General features: G+C 48.2%; 1 protein-coding gene across 4 annotated transcripts in view; it reads left to right on the top strand.

Annotated features, from left to right (window-relative positions):
• Positions 1–21409, top strand: part of LOC128346015 (ultra-long-chain fatty acid omega-hydroxylase) — a 62864-nt gene that overhangs the window by 9288 nt on the left and 32167 nt on the right. For all 4 annotated transcript variants that reach the window (XM_053298824.1, XM_053298825.1, XM_053298823.1 and 1 more), the window contains exon 2: positions 18172–18394. In XM_053298824.1, the coding sequence (XP_053154799.1) occupies positions 18173–18394 (222 nt within the window). In that variant the 5' untranslated portion in view covers position 18172. The remainder of the gene's footprint in view (positions 1–18171; positions 18395–21409) is intronic.

Raw genomic sequence — 21409 nt, 5'->3', positions numbered from 1 at the left:
GGCTATCATTCAAAGTTGTTCCAATGCTGGGATTCATCTGAACATTGTTAAAGGAAACAAGATAGGTTTCATGAGGAAATGGTCAATATTAAGGTTGTTCACACAGCCAAAGTGGGGAGGGCTGTAGGGAAGGCAGGAGTCTGACAACCTGCCCCCCCACCAAGCCACTTCTGGGCTCTTCCCCCACACATCGACATGACTGGCACTGCAGTGATCCCATCACCAATCGTGGGGGTGGGTGGGGGAAACCCGGTTGCCAAGTATCCCACAATGCACCACGTATAAGCAGTGTAGTGCCTTGGGAAACCTCTCTGCTGTTGGGTCACTCCCCCATAGTTAAGATGGCTGCTGACAGCCCTGAAGCAGCTCCCAGGAGGCCGATCACCCACAGTGAGGTGGGAGGCGAAGCTTGTCCTCCTACCTCAAGATAAGCTCAGGCTTAAAAGCAGGGCTGGCGGGGGGTGGGCAGGATCAGCCATGTGACTGTGATTCGGCCACAGCCTGCAAAGCACAGGCAGAACTGACAACAAGGAGAAGGGAAGGGCTGAACAAGCTGGAGAAAAAAGAGCAATCTCTCAGCTCAGCCTCCCCTCCCTCCCTGCCTCCCTCCCACGCACTCTCTTCAGTCCATGTAGCACTGCAAAAAGAGACAGCAGAGAGCAGCCAATTGGCTCTATGCTATTTGCTTTCTAGTTGTGCTCCACCCATAACTATTTGCCAGTGAAGTTCAAATCAGCAAGGAGTGGATTGCTGACTGGGCTGGAGATACGGTTTTCCAATTAGCACAAAACTAGCTGCTTGCATATGAGGGGTGGGGGGAATCGGCTGCTCTCTTCTGACAGTATGTTTGTATTTAGGTTTCTTTTTACAGTTTGCACCTCTTCCCAATTATTTTATTAAATCAAATCCAGCCAGTTGCTTTCCTTTCTTATCTACTGCTTTTGAGATTTGTCGTTTTGTTTGTCAATACTCACTCTCTTTGCAAGAAAGAGAGATGTAAAGATCTCTGAATCTGGTAACTGATCATGGGGCGTGGTGGTGGTGGGAGGTCTGTGCAGTTGTTGTTTTCAGTTTAAACAAATGAAAATCATGACATATTTTCCATGAAGATGGAAACTGATTCACAGACATCAGTGATTCCACTTACCTTTACCATGTTTTGCTGCTAAGGAGCTTCTTGAAAAAAGTACAATGAATGAATAAAGTTTCTCTGACACCTCACCTCAAATAATTTACATTCCAAATTAAGGGGGTGGGGAATGGCTCAGGATGTAGTGAGAAGAAGTAAAGGGGACTTTCTCCCATGGAGGGTCTCCTCCTCCCATGCACATTGCACACATTTTGTTATGCTGGTCCTAGACTGGGGAGACCCAAGTTTAAATCCCCACTTAGCCATGAAACTGGATGATGACTGGGTCCTCTTTGCTTCTCCATTCTGGTTTTCAGCCTCTTTTTTTTTTTAAGAGAGACTTTTTGATCTCCCAAGTGCAGCAGAATTGTATACCCATTACTTTACAGCTCTGTTTTGTACGGTTTTGCTTTACAAACCTGCAGTTACTCATTGCTGCAGAATGCAGTCCTATGAGTTTCTACATGCAACATTCTAGTTTTAGTGTTGCTTTATTCATTTTCACATGTATATCCCACTCTTCCAGAGTCCAGAATGGTGTATATGGTTGTTTATCCCCACAACAACCCTGTGAAGTAGATTGGGCTGAGAGATAAGTGAGTGGTCCAGAATTACCCAGTGAGTTTCATGGCTGAACGGGGATTTGAACTTGGGTCTCCCCAATCCCAATTCAACACTGTAACATTTTAAAGAGTTCTATGAAAATCTTTGTTCTTGTGCTTATCTCCCTTTTTAACCTGCTACACAATATTGCACAAGTCCTTAAAGTTCTTTTATAATAAAGATATGGTGGGTAGGGGTCGGGGAAGGAGATGAAGGCAGCGGGGTGCATTTTCGAATCTTGTCCCTGGGACCACTCCAGCCTTCTGCTGAGTCAGACCCTTAGCCCATCTGGCTCACTCTACTTAGTCACAATGCCCACTCAGTCAACTCTGACTGGCAGCCGCTCTCCAAGGTTTCGGTCAGGTGTCTTTCCCAGCTCTACCTGGAAAAGCTGCCATGGACATTGGACTGCACCTGGGACCTTCTGCATGCAAAGCAGCAGGTTCTTTTTACTAGTTCCAATCTTAATTGTCTGGGTTAAAGTTTGTTAGTCCTCTTTTTATTGGGTTGTGCCAGGCCTTTTGTTGTCATGTGTTTGGGTTCTCTTAGGCAGGGTGATGCAGGGGGTGCCTCCGGCAGCTCTGGGGCAGCTATTACTGTAGTAGTGGGGAATAGAAGCATTGGCATTGGTAGAGCAGCTGGCCTTCACAGGGGAAGAGAAACCAGTAATTGAGTAACTGTTTCCACTTCTGGCTGCCCTGTCAGCTCTCTGGCCTCGGGGAGCAGTTCCAACTTCCCACAGAACCTAGCCTTGCTCCTTTGAAACGCCAGGTCAGTTCAGAATAAGACCAAAATCACCCATGATGTGATCATGGATGAGGGAGCCAACCTGGCTTGTATAACTCAGACCTGGATTGGGGAGGCTAGTGGCCCAGTTTGGGCCCAACGTCTTCCACCAGGCTACTCTGTTGTGGAGCAGGCATGGGGAAGTGGGCGGGGTGGAGTGGCTGTGGTCTATACCATCTCCCTTACCAGGGACCCTGTGCGACAGTTGACTTATACTGAGTGTGTTTTTCTGAGGCTGGCAACTACAGATATATTGGGAATTCTCACCTTAGAGAGCGCCTTCTTCTGTATGTTCCCCATCGCACGTTGAGGTCATCTGGAGAGGTCTGTCTCCAGTTACCACCAGTATGTCTGGTGGCGACTCAGAACCGGGCCTTTTCTGCAGCTGCTCCTGGCCTATGGAATGCACTCCCGGCAGATATCCGTGGTTTAGGTTTGCTGTTGGCCTTTAAGAGAACCCTAAAAACTTACTTGTTTGGCCTGACCTTCCAAGGTTTTTAAATTGTTTTTTGAAGTATTTTAATTGGTTTTAAATTCTTTTTATATTGTTTTGAGCATTGTGTTTTAAATGGGGTGGTTTATAAATGTAATAAATAAAATCAATAATAAATAATATCTACAGAATCAATATCTACAGAAAAGCCTTTGATTGTGTTGACCATGTCAAGTTGTGGAATATCCTTAGGAAAATGGGCATCCCAGAACATCTCATTGTTCTCATGAGAAACCTATACAGGACAGGAAGCCACAGTCCAGACGGAACTTTCTCCTTCTTTATTTAGTTTATATGCTGAACATATACTGATGAACATTGGCCATTATTTCATAATGGGAATTAGTCCAGTGGGTGGAGCTACTTTGTGCCTCTTCCAGTTGTACTAGCTGAATTTTGAATTTTTCATATGTGTAAAAAATACATCATGTATTCTGGTTTCCAATGACAAGTGCAATTTTTTTGTAGTCCATATGGAAGAATTTAGGCACTGGACTCCAAACTTTTGAAATAGGGTTGACCTCCAAACTTTGCTTCTCCATAGAGAGGCAGCACCCCATGAAACAAGGTGAGGCAACTCCTCAGGTGGCGTGCAGGTCCCTCACCCCTCCCCCTCCGCAGGGGGGGTTGCTTCATCTGCCTGCCACTGCTACTAGCCCCAGCTCCTCATTACCCGCACTGTCCTCTATGTGCATTTCCCCATTGCCTGCTGGCCCCACTGCTGAACCCACTTCCCTGGCCAGCCTCACTCTCTTCCCTGTCACTGGGGTTGCCTCGACTTCCAGGCATGCCACTGCTGGAATTTGTAGGGTAGTGATGACAGCAGCAGCTCCAATGGCTAGATATCTATCCCCTTCACCTTCCACACAGTGGCACTCTTACACTTGGACTTCACACACACACACACACACACACACACACACACACACCAAAAACATCCTCTTTAGTCTGTCCTGGGTGGTGTGGTTTGTGTCCTCAAGAACCTACGTGTTAAAAAATGATGCAATGGGGATGGGAGGGCGGCTTTAGGACCAGGCTCCAAAATTACCTAGACACACCTCTGCCTCCACACTTCTACTAACAAACATGTGTACTGTGCTTTGTCTGCTCCCCAAAAGGCAGCAAAGCACAGCATACCAAGTTTGGTGGTGGAAGGCACCGGGATGGGTGAGTGAGAGAGCAAGAGTAACCCAGCCGTTGGATTTAGTGAAGCAGAGCTGATGAGGAGAGGTTGTTGTGGCAGCATGCAAGAAGCTCCATCCTGGCTGCTGCCGCCACTGCCGTCTTACAACTTCAAGCAGGAGAGTGCCCAAAAAGTGAGGCAGCTGAGGGAGGGGAAGAGGGCAGTGCTGGCAAGGGAGGCAGGGCCATTCTCAGCATCTTGTGCTGGCATTAGAATCAGGTAAGGTGGCCAGGTCCACGTCGCCACAAAAGAGGGTGAAGAGAGGGCACTAACTTGCATTAAATTTGCATGTGTTAATTGATAAGTATAAGTGTAAATTTAGAGTGCAGACAGTGATTGGGACAGTTCAGATGATACTTTAAAATATGAGTTTAGTATATCTGTGGGGGGTTTTATACCCACTTGGAAAATAGATTCAGATCAACAGATCAATGTGGGTAGAGTGTATTCTTCTAATCATGTGTTTAGAATCCTACTGTACCAGCCTTTCACAGTTGCAGGCCTCTCCCTAAGGTTCCAAGGCTTCCTTTGTTGTATTTCCTGATTCAAACAGAGTACCTTCCCATAGATATAAGTACACAAAACAATAGAGTCTTGCTGAGAGCTTTGGTTCCTTTGTCTTCTATGAAAACATGCTTATTTGCCTGCTAGCCTAAAGTACACAGATTAAATGTACATGGTGCACTGCAAGTGCGCACACACACGCACGCACACACACACACACACACACACACACACACGTGTGTGTGTGTGTGTGTGTGTGTGTGTGTGTGTGTGTGGGCTTGCAGTTTGCAATCGTTCTTCCATATATCAACCTCTCTGTGACTCTAGCCTCTCTTATCATTCTCTATGCTTTTCAGTGGTAGAGTTTCCTCGCATTTTTCTGGGGTTGGGGGTTGGTGGGTTGGTAGTCTGGGAAAGGTCTGGAACTTGCTAAAACTAGATAGATATTTCTATATTTTGTGTGTTGGTCTGGGAGTTCCATGTGAGTGAGTAAGTGAGTCTCAGGCAGCTTTAGATGGATTGATGGATAATGAGCAGTATAGTGAATGCCAAACTGGGAAAAACCTTTTTATAGGAAAGGAACCTCATAGTTTCCAAACCCACAACCTCAGATTTCTGCTGGAGAATGAAAAGACACAGTTCTTCGACGTGGTCTCTGTGCTTTACACTGGGATTTTGCACCTGCGCAGAGACCACATCGGAGCTTCCAAGCTAGTGTTCTAACTTTTGGTGGTAACCCCGCCCACTCGGCATATAGGCGGCTGCGCGGGCTTCCCTCTCAATCCGCGATCGAAGACACATCGCTGAGCTACTCCTTGCTAGATCTTTGCTAAGTATTGCTCTTTTTTTAACCTTTTCCCTAAAGTTTTGTTCAGTAGTCCCCATTGTTAGTGTTTTTATTTCTTCCCCGGTAAACCTCTCCCTCCACCCCGTTTTTCCTCTAAGTTTTGTTTCTGTCCCATCATGGCCTTCGGGCCCAGCATGCTTTGGCTTCTTTGCCTCCGTTTTTCTCCAATACTTTCTTCGGCCTATGGCAAAGACTATAAACTTTAAGCAGTGTGGTCGCTGCAAATCTAAAATCCCTTCAACCAACGGCCACAAACTCTGCCTTTTCTGCCTAGGTGACTCCCATAAGGTTGGCTCTTGTCTGCATTGTGCGTCCTTCACCAAGCAGGCGCTCAAACATCGAGCCTCTCGGCTTCGTTCTTGGCTTTGGGAACAGGCATTCAAGAGTACGAGCTCAGACAAACTGTCCACTATGCAGGCCTCATCCAGTGCCTCTCCTGCAGCCTGGGGCTTACAGCCTGTTTCGTCCCCTCCAGGAGTCTCAGTGACCACTCCCGAGGTGAATATACCGGTCGATCCCGTGGCTCGGGCTTCGACGTCGGTACCAAGCAGTTCGGTGGCAGTGTCGATTTCGATGGTGGCATTAATTGAGCCACGCAATGTCCAGCCAGCCAAAAAGAAAAAGAGAAAGAAGGACCGTCGCGCTCCCTCCGAACTGCCAACAAAGAAGCAGAAGTCGATGCATGATACTGAACGTCGATCCCGTACTTTACATACTGAGACTGTTTTAGGTAGCCTACGGTTCTAGTCCTCACGATCCTGTATACTAGTCCGAGCACGACTCTGAACCCGAGGAACTCCCTCCGGAGCAACCGTGCCACTGGGCCAATCGAGACCTTGAAGCTGCTCTGGATGAGTGCTACGCCAGGCAAGTGGAGGAAGAGGCGGACTATTTCTACACTCATCAGGAGGTTCGCCAATGCCATCGGGCCTCGACTGCTGCGGAGCCACCCCTTCGGTGTTCTGCATCTCCTCGCCCTTCTATACCTGCTTACTCGACTTCAGCTTCGATCCCGAATCTGCCTTTGGGACCAACAACTGTGCCTTCTCCACCTCCACCCTGAACTACATCTCTCCTACCACCATGGGTTCCACCTAGAAATTTGCCTGTACAGGCAGCTACGGCCACTATCGCCCTAGACTCCAGACCAGTGCCTCGGCTCCGGATCCGGCCGCTTCAGCCTCCGGTTTTGACCGACTCGTTTGATTCGTCCTCGGATGAGGAGGGCCCAGAGTCATCCTTATCTGATAGAATATCATTGGGCTCCTCGCCTCCTTCTCTGCTGTTGGACCATAGGCCCAATTCTCCATCGGAAGATTTCCGAATCTACACAGACTTTGTCTCCTGTATGGCAGCTTCCTTGGGAGTCCAACTCTCCTAGGGAGATAAATCCGAACCTGACCCCCTATTTCAGCTGATCGAAGATGATGCCCGTCCATCGGTATCACTCCCATTGAACCCGTCTATTCTCAAGGTGGCCAAGGCCTCTTGGACCAAGCCTTCTCTCTTCCCCAAACATCTAAGCGGCTTGATTCCTTTTACAAGGTTCACATCTCGACGGATCAGGACGACTCCTTCCTGAAACAACATCCGTCTACCGATTCCATTGTTGTGGAGCCTTCCCTCTCAAAATTCCGGGGATATTCCTCCTCCACCCCACCCGACAAAGAGGGAAAGAAATTAGATACGTTTGGAAGGCGTTTATATTCTATTGCCTCTTTATTAACAAGGATTACAAATTACCAGGCCTACTACGCCAAATACCAGTCTTCTTTTTGGGACCATATTGCCCCTTTTTAGATCATCTCCCTGAAGAACATCAGGGCCCTGCCAAGGTTTTTCTCCGTGAGGCCACACAGGTCTCCAAACAGGAACTCCATGCAATTTGCCACTCCACAGAAGGGGCCGCTAAGGTGATGACGACCTCTGTTGCCCTCTGTCACACACCTGGCTCTGATCTTCTGGCCTCACGCCCGATGCTAGATCCGGGGTGGAAGATCTCCCCTTTGATGGTTCCTCCCTATTTGGAGAGAAAGCAAATGACACTTTTCAAAAAGTGCAGAAACTTTGTAACACAGCCCGTTCCATGGGTTTTCAACACTCTACATCCCATCATTATAAACCGCAAAAATGGCAGCAACTTTTCCAAACAGCAATACTACCAACCTCAAGACAAGTCCTTTTGTTCCACCAGGTACCAGCCTTACAGGAAGTGTTCACACTTCACTTGATCCAAACTGCAGCAGCGATCCAAAGGATCTCAGCCCCCAGCCAAAAGACAATGACTAGCACCCTCCTCCTCGCTGGGGCACCAGACTCTCCCCTTTCATTCCCACATGGGAGAATATCACCATGGACTCCTGGGCACTGACCATCGTGAGGGTTGGTTATGCTATAGAATTTGCATTCACCCCCCTCATACAACCCTCCGTTACCCACTCCGCCTACTCCGGCTCTCCTGGTAGAAGTTGACTCTCTACTCTCAAAATCTGCAATAGAACTGGTTCACAATCCACGGTTTTCCACTCCCGTTACTTCCCAGTCCCCAAGCCAGACGGCTCCCTTCGCCCCATTTTGGATCTCCGGGAACTCAACTCCTACATCACGTACCACAGGTTCCGGATGGTCACTATTCCCACTATCATCCCCCTTCTACAAAAAAACCAGTGGTTCGTCTCTATAGACCTCAAGGATGCATACTATCACATCACCATCAGATCCCAGCACCATCATTTCCTCCACTTTCAAATAGCGGATAACACTTACCAATTTCACGCCCTCACCTTCGGGCTGGCATCCGCACCCCGGGTGTTCACCAAATGCATGGCCCCGGTGGTGGCAGCCCTACAACAAAACATTCAAATTTTTCCGTACCTCGACGATTGGCTTGTGGTGGCCAACAACCCACAATCTCTACTCAGAGACCTCCACATGGTCATCAACCTCCTCTCCGACCTGGGCCTCTAGGTGAACTACGAAAAGTCGAAGCTCACCCCTTCCAGAATGATAGGATTTCTGGGAATCCTCTTCATTCAGTCCAAAATTTTCTTTCCCCAGCGCAGAACTCAGGCCATCCTAGACTTGCCATCCCACCTCCTCTACCACCCACATCAGTCAGCGCGAACAATTCAATGCCTATTAGGACACATGGCCTCCACCACCTACGTCCTCCCTCATGCCCGACTATGGGCCAGGACTCTTCAACACTGGTTCCTTTCAGTATTCTCTCCACATGAGGACTCCCTCGTCAGCACCCTAACGATCCCACCTCGGGTCCTGCACTCTCTGCTGTGGTGGACAGATTCGGTCAACCTCAGAGTCGGCTCCCCCTTCCAGCCCCTGCACCCCGCCCTTCTACTCGCCACGGATGCATCCATGGATGGTTGGGGGGCCCACGCCAACCATCACAACATTCACGGCATCTGGTCCCCGACCGAAGCTGCCCACCATATCAATTATCTCAAACTGTTAGCCATCTTCAAGGCCTTAAGAGCCTTCCTTCCCCTGATACGGGGCTCCCATGTCCTCGTTCAAACGGACAATACTACCGCCAAAGCTTACCTGAACAGACAGGGCGGCACCTCCTCCAGCTCCCTCCTGTTCCTGGCTATGGAAATGTGGCTCTGGTGCATTCGCCACGGCGTCACACCCCTGGCAGTCCATATACAGGGACAAGACAATGTCACGGCAGACAGGTTAAGCAGGACCCAAACAACATCACACAAATGGCAACTACATCCCCCCATGCTCCGCTCCCTCTTCCGCCGCTGGTTCCTCCCAGAAATAGACCTCTTCACGTCAGAGGCGAATGCGTAATGCCACCAATATTGCTCCAGGTCTGGGATCAGACTCAATTCCCTGGGGGACGCGTTTGCCATGACTTGGATGGGACTCCTAGTCTACACCTTCTGTCCAATTCCTCTGCTTCCTCGAGTCCTTCAGAAGATCTCCCAGGATCGCCCGCATTGTATACTCATTGCCCCATGGTGGCCCAGGAGGCCCTGGTTTCCCTGTCTCCTTCGCCTATCCAACCATCAGTACCACCGCTTCCCGCACATCTTTCACCTCCTCTCCCTGCAGAGCAGTCACCTTCTCCATCCAGATCTACAGCACCTACACCTCACAGCTTGGCACATAGTCCCAACCTGCCTGCAGACCTGCTACGAAGAGTCCAGGCCTCACGTAAACCCTCTACTGTCTCCCCCTGGTCCCACAAGTGGACACACGTTCAGAACTTTCTAAAAGACAGAGAGATTCCCATACACACTGTTTCTGTAGAACATGTTTGTTCATATTTGCTGTCCCTCAAGGAGGCTGGACTTAAGATGCCTTCCTTGCAGGTTCACCTCGCAGCCATAGTGGCTAACTCTCCTCCCTCCACACCATCATGGTTCCAAAACCCTACTGTCAAGCATTTCCTCAAAGGACTTACGCACCTCTATCCAGACCCACTAGTCATGGCCCCGGCTTGGGACCTGACCTTGGTGCTCTCTTCCCTCATGTATCCTCCCTTTGAACACATGGCTATGATCTCTCTCATCCTCCTTTCCTGTAAAGTAGCCTTCCTCACGGCCATCACCTTGGCCAGATGGGTCAGTGAACTCAGGGCATTAGAGTTGACCCTCCATACTTAATTTCCATAAAGAAAAGGCCTTACCTTCCTACTGAAAGTGGTCACCTCCTTTCACCGCTCCCAACCGATCTCCTTACCTGCATTCTTCACCAAGCCATCAACTGAGGCCAAATGACGTCTCCATACTCTGGACATTCGTCAGGTGCTTGCCTTCTACGTCAACCACACCTCCGCCCTTCGAACCTCCAACTCTCTCTTCATACTCTACTCTGGCTCTAACAGAGGCAAGCAGGCCTCTGCGTAAACCATATACAGATGGGTTGTCCACATCATCTCCCTAGCATACCAGATTTCCAAAAAGCCTCTCCCGCCTTCTATCAGAGCACATTCAACGAGTGCGGTTGTGGCATCTACTGCCTTTGACAGGTCTATTCCATTGGACGTCATCTGCCAGGCGGCTACGTGGGCGTCAAAGCACTCAATCGTACAATACTACGCCCTGGATGTCCAAGTCAGAAAAGACACAGTGTTTGGCAGGCGGTGCTACAATCCATCTCCACCTGATCCCTCCTCCAGGTGAGCATGGCATGGGTGCAGCTTGCTATGCGCCCATTCGTGTAAAGCACAGAGACCAGGTTGAAGAACGACAGGTTGCTTACCTGTAACTTGGGTTCTTCTAGTGGTCATCTGTGCTCCTACACACCCACCCATCCTCCCCTCTTCTCATGTCTTTTCTGCTAGTCTCTTTCAGATTGAGGACTCAGAAGACTGGAGAGGGAAGCCCACGCAGCCGCCTGTATACCGAGGGGGCGGGGTTACCGCCAAAAGTTAGAACTCTAGCTTGGAAGCTCTGATGTGGTCTCTGTGCAGGCGCAAAGCCCATTCGTGTAAGAGCACAGATGACCACTAGAAGAACCCAAGTTACAGGTAAGCAACCTGTCGTTTTGTAGTTGTAAATGGAGTGCTGGAAGAGATGACCCCTATGTTTTAAGGGACCTGCCTGGTGGGGCTGGCTTCCCCCACCCCACCTTGGGCTCTCTCCTCTTGCAATCTCTGTGTGCAAATCCTTCACTCCCAACTTGACTAGGATCTTCCTGGGCAAAATGTTCTGTCAGATCCAACAGGGAGAAATGCGGGCTGTGGGGAGTGGAGTGGCTGAAGAGGCTGTAAGTGGGGCTCTGGAAGGTGGGGGAGTGGTAAAACAGCCCCTTTTTTTCGTGTCATAGAAAAGAAAATTCATGTTTGAAACTAAAACACACAAGCATAGTTTTTCACTTTTATTTTATACCAGAAAGTGAGTGAAACTTGTAAACAGCACACTTGTCCTGTAAGCAGCACCACTTATTCCACCTATGTCAGTTAGTATGGCAGAGATTAAGAACTCTTTCACAACTCTGCACCTAGGGAAGGGAGGAAAAAATTGTGCCAAAACCTGGTCCTGCCTACATAACTGGATGATCCAATCCTGGGCTGTCCTGTTTACAATTCAAACTATATAGTTTGGTGAGGTGGGGGGGACACCACATTGCAGTTCTCGTCTAATCACATGATAGTGACTACCCTACATTCTAAATCCTACATCACATCTAGTGTTTAAATCCAGGGTGGAGAATGTGTGTTTTCCCATTCAGATGATTATTTGTACACGGGTAGAGGAATCTAATCACATGTCAAAAGTATCATCTGAATTGACACTTTATGTGAATCTTAGGTTTGATCTATGGTGGTTAAATTTTAGTTTCGTACCATATAAAGCAAAACTGTGCTGTTTTTACATGGCACACAATCATTCCAGCCACAGTGCTCAGGAATACACACACACCTGCCACCTGACATATGGCAGCAGAGTGATCATGAGAACTTGTCTATAGTTTGTACAAACACTGGATCTATTCAAAGAGTTTACTGAATGTGTGTGGGTTGGGAGTGGGTTTTGCCACCATGACCCTTCCCCGCCTGACATACACACACCCTGTTATATCTTCTGAAAAGAGCTCATGATTCAGCTTTGCAAGCTAAAGAAGGGTTCTTTATCTTTCAGGGGCTCAAGATCTGGAAGAAAAGTGGAGTGATTCCTTATAACTTTAACTTCCACATTAATCAAAGAGCAGGTGAAGAGCAGGTCCCTATTGAACCAGGAGAAAGAAAGAGCAGAACAGGGGAGCCTGTCATATTCCTCTCCAATGTACTTTGTAGCCTGTGCTTTTGTGGTATCAAAGATTGCATCAAGACCACATAATTAGAAGAGCGAATCTTCTGGGAAGTGCACTTTGTGCAACCTGCTCTTCAGGACTGACCTCAGGTGAAACCAGTTCTTCCTAATTTCATCTGGCCACGGAGAGCAGAGCACTGATTAGCAATAGCAGAAGGCCCTGCCTCCTCTCTTACCTTTAAAGATGGAAGGCTTGCAATCAGAATGAGCTTAGACCTAGTGTTAGCTCAAACACAAATGGACCTCACTGTAATAAACTGAGCCAGAGACATTTCTGATTGGAAGGGAGAGTTGTTTGGAGGACAGAACGTTGAAGTGAGGGAGGATGGGATGTAGGGATGCACATGAACTGTGGTTCGAGCACAGTTCAGAAGCTAGGACCAGGAGCTTTAAGAAAAAGGAGAGCAATTCCACTCCATGCAATTTTCTGCTGGGACACCGTGCAACCCAAGAATCTCTGTGCGGCAACAGCACACACATGGCATACGCACATTTTTTTGCACTCATGGCATGCACACAAGGCATCTGGGTGCCATTTGCATGGCCAGCAACACCATGCTGACCACATGAATGGTTCCCATGCATGCTCAGATGCCATGTGTGTGCTGGTGCCATGCAGGGGTTCCTGGGACATGGTTGCCCTAGAAGGAAGTGGCATGGGGTGGCGGAGAGCACGTAAAGTCCTGCTCTCCTCTTAAAGCTCCCAGTCCCTGCTTCCAAACTGTGCTTGAACCACGGTTCATGTACATCCCTATTGGGATGAAAAAGACAGTTAGATAGGGTTGGGGGGGGCAAGGGTGGATAGGATTGTAGGCTAGGAATAGGTCGGATGTTGTAAGTATTTTAAAAACAGAGTCTGTAAGGGAGGAAGTGTTCAAATATGCCAGAACTTTTGATTCACACTGAATTACTAATTCACACCTTGTTCTAATTACTCTTGTTCTAATTCTAATTACTCTTGTTGTCTAAGTATAAACAAACCTATTTGGCTAAGATGGTGCCAAAGTGCCTTGCACCTCATGCATCACGTTTGAGCATCTCCTGCCCTGAAGCAAAGCCTGGTGTTCTATTCAGAACATTTGTGGGTTTGTGACACTGTCAGCTGAAAGGGGGAAGCATTTGCGTAGGAAATTACCTTATCCCAGCAGGAAGGTACATATATAACAATAGTTAATCAAATTTCCCCCTTTATTTGGAAGTTCTCCTCTGTAAATCTCTGTAGGGGTGCATGAACAGGTTCAGTACCAAACTGGTTTGACTTCAAGCTAGTTCGGTTCGACAGTTCGGGGTTTGGCTTGACCCTGGACTGAACCTCCACCAGCCATTTGTGGGGTTCGTGGAAAGGGCCGAAGACTACCCAAACCGGACGATGGGTGCATAATGTAGGCCAGCAGGGGGAGGGGGAACCTCTGCAAACACACACACCCTGCTGCCTCAAAGCCCCCCGGAGGGGTGTTGGAAAAAAAATATTATTATTTAAACTTTTTGGTCTGCAAACCTCCAGGACAAAGGAAACGGGGGGGGGGGGGTGAGGGGGTGCCCGGTCCAGTTCAGGCCTGGTCCAGTTCAGGTCAGGTTCAGACTCGAACTGAACCGGGTCAGCTGGTTCTGTGTACATCCCTACATCTATGTGAAGTGGGCATGGTCAAAGATACTCCAGCTAGCATCACCTCCTCACACACTTCAATAGTAAAACCTGGCCTAGATTTGCTGGAGGAATTTGAATTATTGGTCCCTGAGGATGTGGACAAAGTGTTTAGTTGGGTTCAGCCAGCCATGTGCATGCTCGACCCTTGTCCTTCATGGCAAATCATGGAGGGATTTTTTAGCTTGCCCTTTATGGCAAAGGAGGAATTTTTTAGCTGGGTCCAGCAGGTTCTAAATGCCTCATTGAGAGAGGGAGTGATCCCAGCTTCTTGCCATTATTTGACCACTCCTAAAGCAACCCAGCCTGGACCCAGAGGATGTAAACAACTATAGGCTGTCGGCTAATATTCCCTTCCTGAGCAAGATGCTTGAGTGTGTTGGAGTTGACCAGCTCCAGACACTCTTGGAGGAAATGGACTATCTAGATCCATTTCCATCAGGCTTCAGGCCCAGCTTTGGAACATACAGTAAATTGCCTTGGTTGCCCTGTGGGATGACCTATGTAGAGAGAGAGACGGGGGAGTGCAACCCTGTTAATTATCTTGGATCTCTCAGCGGCTTTTGATACCGTTGACCATGGTATCCTTTTGGATAGGCCGGCCAAGTTACATGTGGGAGGCACTCATACCTCGAGGCCCATTCCCAAAAGGTTTTGCTGCGGGACTACTGCTCAACCCCTTGGCAGTTATGCTATGGGGTTCTGCAAGGTTCCATTCTTTCTCCTATGCTGTTTAACATCTACATGAAGGCGCTGGGAGAGGTCATCAGGAGATTTGGCCTGAGGTATCATCAGTTTTCAGATGACACTCAGTTGTACCTCTTTCATCAGACACAGGTAAGGCAGTAATTGTCCTGGATGCAGTATTGAACTGGATGAGGGTGAATAAGCTGAGACTCAAACCTGACAAGACTGAAGTACTGTTGGTTGGTGGTTCCTGTGCCCAGGTGAATGATGTTCAGCCTGTTCTAGAAGGGGTTGCACTCCCCCTGAAGGACCAAGTTTGCAGTCTGGGGGTGTTCATCAATCCAGCATTGTCACTAGAGCCTCAAGTGGCCTCTGTGGCTTAGAGTGCCTTTTATCAGCTTTGGCTGATAGGCCAACTGTGACCACCTTACTTGGACAGAGGTAGCTTGGCTACAGTTACTCACGCCCTGGTAACCTCTCACTTAGATTATTGCAACGTGTTTTATGTGGGGCTGCCTTTGAAAACGGTCCGGAAACTGCAGCTGGTACAAAATAGAGCTGCAAGATTATTAACTGGGACTGGACGTTTTGAGCATATTATGCCAGTGCTTCGTCAGCTTCACTGGCTCCCAGTCTGTTTCCTGGCCCAATTCAAAGTGCTGGTTTTAATCTTTAAAGCCCTAAATGGCTTGGGATCAGGTTACCTGAGAGAGCGCCTTGCCCCATATGTCCCTACCCATACCTTAAGATCGTCTCCAGAGGCCCTCCTCTGGATGCCCCTGCCAAACAGGGTGAAGCGGGTGTCTACCAGGGAGAAGGCCTTTTTGGTGGTTGCACCCCATTCATGAAATAGCCTCCCCAGTGAGGTTCGCCTGCCTTCATCATTTTTCTTTTAGACACCAGGTAAAGACCTTTTTGTTCACACAGGTCTTTTAAATTTGGGTTTTTTAATTGGGGTTATCAAATTCGTTCTGATTTTTAACTAATTTTAAAATGAATTTTTAAGGTTTTTTAAAATTGTATTTTGTATTTTCTTTTAACCTTTTTTGTCATGATTTAATGTGTTATGTGTTTTCATTCTGTGTTTTAATCCTTCGTAGTGAGCCACCAAGAGAACAATTTGTTACAAAGTTTAATAAAATAATAAAAAATAAATAAATAATAGGGAAATAATCAGCTGGGCTTGAATTATCCCGCTTGCATCAATACTTGGTGTATTACCTGGATGGCAACCATTAACTAGGTGTGAATTCCTGACAGGTACAGGAATGAGTATGGGCTTTCCTTAGCACCATAACAAGGAATATTTAAAAGCCATAGAAACAAAATCTTCAGGCCAGGGTTCAAAGTGAAGTCCTTTCCTCACAGCCTTCAATAATTTTTTGTAGATTTCTTTGAATACAAATTCCCAAGTATCTTATTGGAGCTATTCTCCCTGCAATGTTAAATCTTTTTGATGATTTTTGAGCAGACCTATGGGTGAGATTAACACTTGGCCATTCTTGGTTTATCCTATACCCAATAGCTAACCAAATTGATGTAACCTGTCAAATAAGGCTAGGAAAGAAGATTCAGGTTTTAACAAAGTTAACACTACATCAGCTGCATAAAGTGCCCCTTCCATTTCTACTTTAAAGGTCAAGTCGATTTTGACTCCTGGTGCCCACAGAGCCCTGTGGTTTTCTTTGGTAGACTACAGGAGGAGTTTACCATTGCCTCTTCCTGCGCAGTATGAGATGATGCCTTTCAGCATCTTCCTATATTGCTGCTGCCCGATATAGTACCAGCGGGGATTCGAACCGACAACCTTCTGCTTATTAGTCAAGCATTTCACCATTGCTCCATTCCACTTTACCTGACTTAATCCCTCTAGTGTCCTTATCATCTCTAATTAGAATTCTCTGTTTCTATTGCCAGGGCAAGCAATAATAGTGATAAGAGGTAATTTTATCGTCTGCCTTAGAATAAAAGATAGTCAAACTATTTAGTATGTCCCTAGCTGATGCAATGTTACAATGGCTTGATTCCAATAGTTTGAATCAAGGTTTGATGTGTGGTAGATTATTTCTTAATTTACTCCACCTTTAAAAAAAGACTCCTCTAATATATATTTTAAAAGCATTCCATATGTTGTATATGCATATTTCCATGTAACAAAGCACAGGAGAAGGGACAAGACAGACTACCGCATTCATATTTGATTTCTTAGCCGGTCTGTCCATCAAATTGGTTGGCAAGGTCGGGTGGTGGAAGGAAGGTGGGCTGGAGTTTCCTTTTTCTAGGAAGAAAAAGAACAGCAAGTGCTGATTCTAAGGTACATAGCAGACAGAAAAAACTCAAGCGCGTTTGTTCTGCCATTATGGGCCAGTTCAGGTGCTACATCTACTGGCCCTCTCTATCACATAGTATCCTGTTCTGGGCTGAGCTGGGGTCACCAGCAGGGTAAGGATCCAGGAGTCTCCTGACCCTGAGCAGCTCCAGTCCAAGGCCAGTCAGAACCGTGGATAGCACAGGCCAAGATTGCGGGAGCTGGGTATGGCAGTGTGAACAGAATGTTGCTCCAGTGACTTCTTAGAGCTGACTAAAGGATGTTGCTGCCCAGACAAAATGACTTGGCTCTGCCTCTTTCCCAGGGAAGAACCTATTTCTGCCCAGTTTTGTGTATGCTGGCACCCGCTGTGCAAGGGAGCCTCTACTAATATTGGTGGATCCTCAGGGGGCTCCTTTGAGCAAGTCCTTGTGGTGGAAGTGCTGGATTGGGTTCCTCTAGTTTTCCTGCTCTGGGCAGGCGGGGGGCAGTTTCCAGATACATCATCTGATCCCTGCCACAAGCCACATCCTGATGGCCAAGCCAGTTTGAAGATTTGGAGATGTTGTCTCAGATCCCAATGCAACATGATATGCCATTTCATGGGATCTGTGGGTACCCCGCAGTTTCCACCCCCAACTAAAAGCAGTCTCAGGAGATAGCACTGGAGGGGCTGCTTACTCCTTTCTCTCTGGGTGGTTTCTCCACTCAAAATTTTCCTCTTAGCTACTTTCCCCCTTGCAGAGGAGAAAATACCTTTACTGATGTTGTTCCATGCATCTTTTCCCCTGCAGGTGAAAAAGCAGCTGGGAAGGGAATTGTGAGCAGGGAAATGGCAGAAGGGAAAAGGTTAAGCAGCCCCTCTCCACTGTTCTTCCAGTCATGATTCCAGCCTCCAAAACTGCTTTTCAGTATTTAAAAAATGCTGAGGGAAAAGATGCATACAGTTCTGTGTCACATCTGCTTTGAGCCTCACTCTGGGGAGCAGCAGGGTTGCTAGCTCTGCAGAGGAAGTTGCAAGGCATGTCAGGCTGAAAGTGGGATTAGTTGCTCAGGATAAATCTTTGGTCCATTCCCTGACATTGTCAAACAATGCCTGATCCAGATATCCAGAAATGAGCAAGTTTGAATGAAGATGACTTTCTCAGAGTCGAGTACACTAATCAAGAATTCTTTTCCCTGCTGCATTCTCTCCCTCCAGTATGCTGTTCCTCATAGACTGGATGCTGGAGAAGCTGGCACTGGAGAAGACCCTGTTCCGGACCATGGTCATCTCCAGCCTGTTCCTTTTTGTGTTGACTCTGCTCTTCCGTATGCTCTTGAAAGCCTTCGGCATTTGGCACCGCTATTATGAGAACTGCCGGAGACTGCGCTGCTTCCCAGAGCCTCCACGCTACAATTGGCTCACAGGGCACATGGGCCTGGTATGTATAACCCTGCTGGGCTTGGGGCTTTGTTTGGGCAGGGAGGCCTCTGGTGGTGCTGATGGTGTGGAGGAGGATTGGGCCAGTGCACCAGCCAGGTTGGGAATGCTGTCCTTGGATGCTTTCCCTATCCCACAGCGGACAGGCACACGTGAAGCAGAGCCATTATGATTCTGACACCTCCCAACTCCTGCCTGAATTCAGAGCAGCTGAATTGTGGTTTTCAGGTTATTGCCACAAGTCATGCTACTAGGAACACCTTCTAGTCTGGAAAACTGTTGAAAATGGCAGACAGAAAGCAGAAAAGAACCACTTTTAAACTGCATATACATTATAACCAGTGCACACTTTATTACAGATGTGGAAAAGGCAAAAAACCCCATTTGAGAAGATGGCTCTTGTGAAGGGGTGTTAATCCCCTTCAGGCAGTAGGAGGACACACAGGACTTGTAGACTGGAGCTTGCAAATCTCTTGGTCTGATTTCCATTTCCAGGTTGCCCACATGTTGTCCCACCCTTCCACAGTAGTTGTCTCTTTCACTTATTTACCTATATCTAAGACTAACCACCACCACCCCGCAGGTTCTTTGATATTAGAAATCAGAGGGTCATCTTAAATTCAGAGCCATCTTCCTTTGGGGTAAATATAGGTATAACCTGTATTTCACCTCTGTTTTTTTAAGGGGCTTGTCTTGAATTCAGAGTCCTCTTGTACTCAGGTAAATGCTGTAGTTCTTCACTGCAGAGAACTGAACTCAGCTCTGCTCCATCATAGTACGGCTGTTCCTCCAAATGTAATCCTCCAGCTACAGAAATGGCAGAGTTAGGGAGCAACTTAAACCAGGCATTTGGCTGCGTAGCCTCAGCCCTCCACAGAGAGCGAGCGAGCAGCAGGGCCCAGCCTCCCTCACTGAGGGGCTAGGTGGTGGGTTGAGCAAAGACTCTGAACATGAGCACCCAGCCCTCAGTTATTCCTGCCCAAACCTTTGTACCTATGTGGAGTAACAGAGCAGAGTCCCGCCCCCCTCTTCTCTCCTCTCTGCTTTGCCTTTTCCTCCTCTGTGCTTGGTGTGGTGATAGGTCCCACAGGAGGCCAGAGCTGAAGCTGCTGAGATTTTTGGGAGGCAGAGCCAAGAGCTATAGCTGCCAAGATGGCCCTGGGCGTGGATCCAACAGTGATGGCGTAGTAGAGTGTTGCCAATGGCAGGGAAATGCCAAGAAGGCTGCCCTAGTTACTTGCATTTGTTCCCTCTTGCTGGTATGAGCATTTTTCTGGAATCATCCTAGGGAGGTGAATATGCTTGGGGCCAGTTTTACATGATCCTTTCCCCTGCTTTAACAGTCCTTGCACTCATTTCAGTCTCAGTTGCCCACTCACCAGTAGCAGCCACTAGGGGTAAGTGCCTTCAACTTGTAGACATTTGCTCTGTACCCCTATTGTCTAAAAGGGGCCAGCTCTAGGGTTTTTGGCTTTGCCCTCCACACATTCTGTTAAAAAAACCCATACAGAATATCATGTTAACTGAATGGGATGGGCACCAATGTCATACTTGGAGCTGGCACTGGCTGGGGCAAGGGGAGGCAGTGGGGAAGCAGGTTATACCTTGACTACATTAAGATGTCCCGCTGCTGCCCAGCTCTGTGAGATGTCTGCCCCCAACGCATGCCCTGCCGCTCGGTTGACTGGTATGCATGTGTGATGGCCATTTGAGGGGTCCGTTTGACAAAATATTTACTGAGCTGGCCCCTTAGATGTCTGTCATGCATCTGTCACAACTCCCTCGTCATGGACAGATCATCATCTGGTGGGGTTTAGTTTGACTGCTCCGTCTGCCCTCTGCAGGGGTGGTGGACTGATTAGAATGGTCCGCCCCCGGAGGCTTATGGATCCGCTTGGATTCCAGATGGCCCTTGGGGAGTTTCCAGTGTCCAGAGCTAGTGACCCTGTCGAGGCCCTGGTTGATCTCTGGAATGGAGAGATGGCCCAGGTTGATACGGTTGCTCCTAAATGCCCTCTCCGGCTTGGTGGAGCCCGTTCAGCTCCTTGGTTTTCCTTGGAGCTTAGGGCGGTGAAACAACTCGGGTGACAGCTAGAACGACGCTGGAGGAAGAGTCGTCACAAATCCAACCAAACACGGGCTAGAGCCGATTTTAGCGGCTACTCCATGGGGAGGCAAAAAAATGCTTTTTCTCCGCCTCCATTGCATCTGCTCAGTGCAGACCGGCGGAGCTGTTTTGTGTAGCTAAGACATTGCTGCACACATCCCCCCAGGTAATGCGGGAGGAACCATCCACAGCCCGCTGTGATCAGTTTGCGTGTCACTTTGCAGATAAATTCGCTCGCATCATGCTGATTTGGACTCCACAGTTTTGGCAGTTCTGGCAGACGTGCCTCTGGTACCATCTGGTCCTATTGTATCGGATTCTTTTCAGTTGGTACAACCTGGGGATGTGGACAAGTTCCTGGGCAGTGTGAAGCGACATCGTGTGCTCTTGACCCTTGTCCTTCATGGCTAATAAAAGCTGCCAGGGAAGGGGCAGGTAGATGGTTGGAGGTGATTATCAATGCCTCATTAAGGGAGGGCAAGATGCCATTGTACCTCAAGGAGGCGTTGGTGAGACCATTATTAAAAAAGCCCTCCCTTGATTCCTCCAACCTGAACAACTATAGACCGGTCTCTAACCTGCCCTTTTTGGGCAAGGTGATAGAGTGTGTGGTGGCGTCCCAGCTGCAGAGGATCTTGGATGATATGGATTATCTGGACCCTTTTCAATCTGGCTTCCACCCTGGATATGGGACTGAGACTGCCTTGGTCGCGCTAGTGAATGACCTATGCCGGGAACTAGACAGGGGGAGTGCGTCCCTGTTGGTTCTGCTGGACCTCTCGGCAGCGTTCGATACCATCGACCATGGTATCCTTCTGGGCCGCCTCTCGAGTATGGGAATCGGAGGTACTGTGTTGCAGTGGTTCCAGTCCTTTCTTGGAGGGAGGGTCCAGAAGGTGGTGCTGAGGG

This window comes from Hemicordylus capensis, chromosome 2 (genome assembly GCF_027244095.1).
Source record: "Hemicordylus capensis ecotype Gifberg chromosome 2, rHemCap1.1.pri, whole genome shotgun sequence".
Taxonomy (NCBI): domain Eukaryota; kingdom Metazoa; phylum Chordata; class Lepidosauria; order Squamata; family Cordylidae; genus Hemicordylus; species Hemicordylus capensis.
The sequence above is the reverse complement of the archived record's forward strand: the minus strand, read 5'-3'. Positions and strand labels throughout refer to the sequence as shown.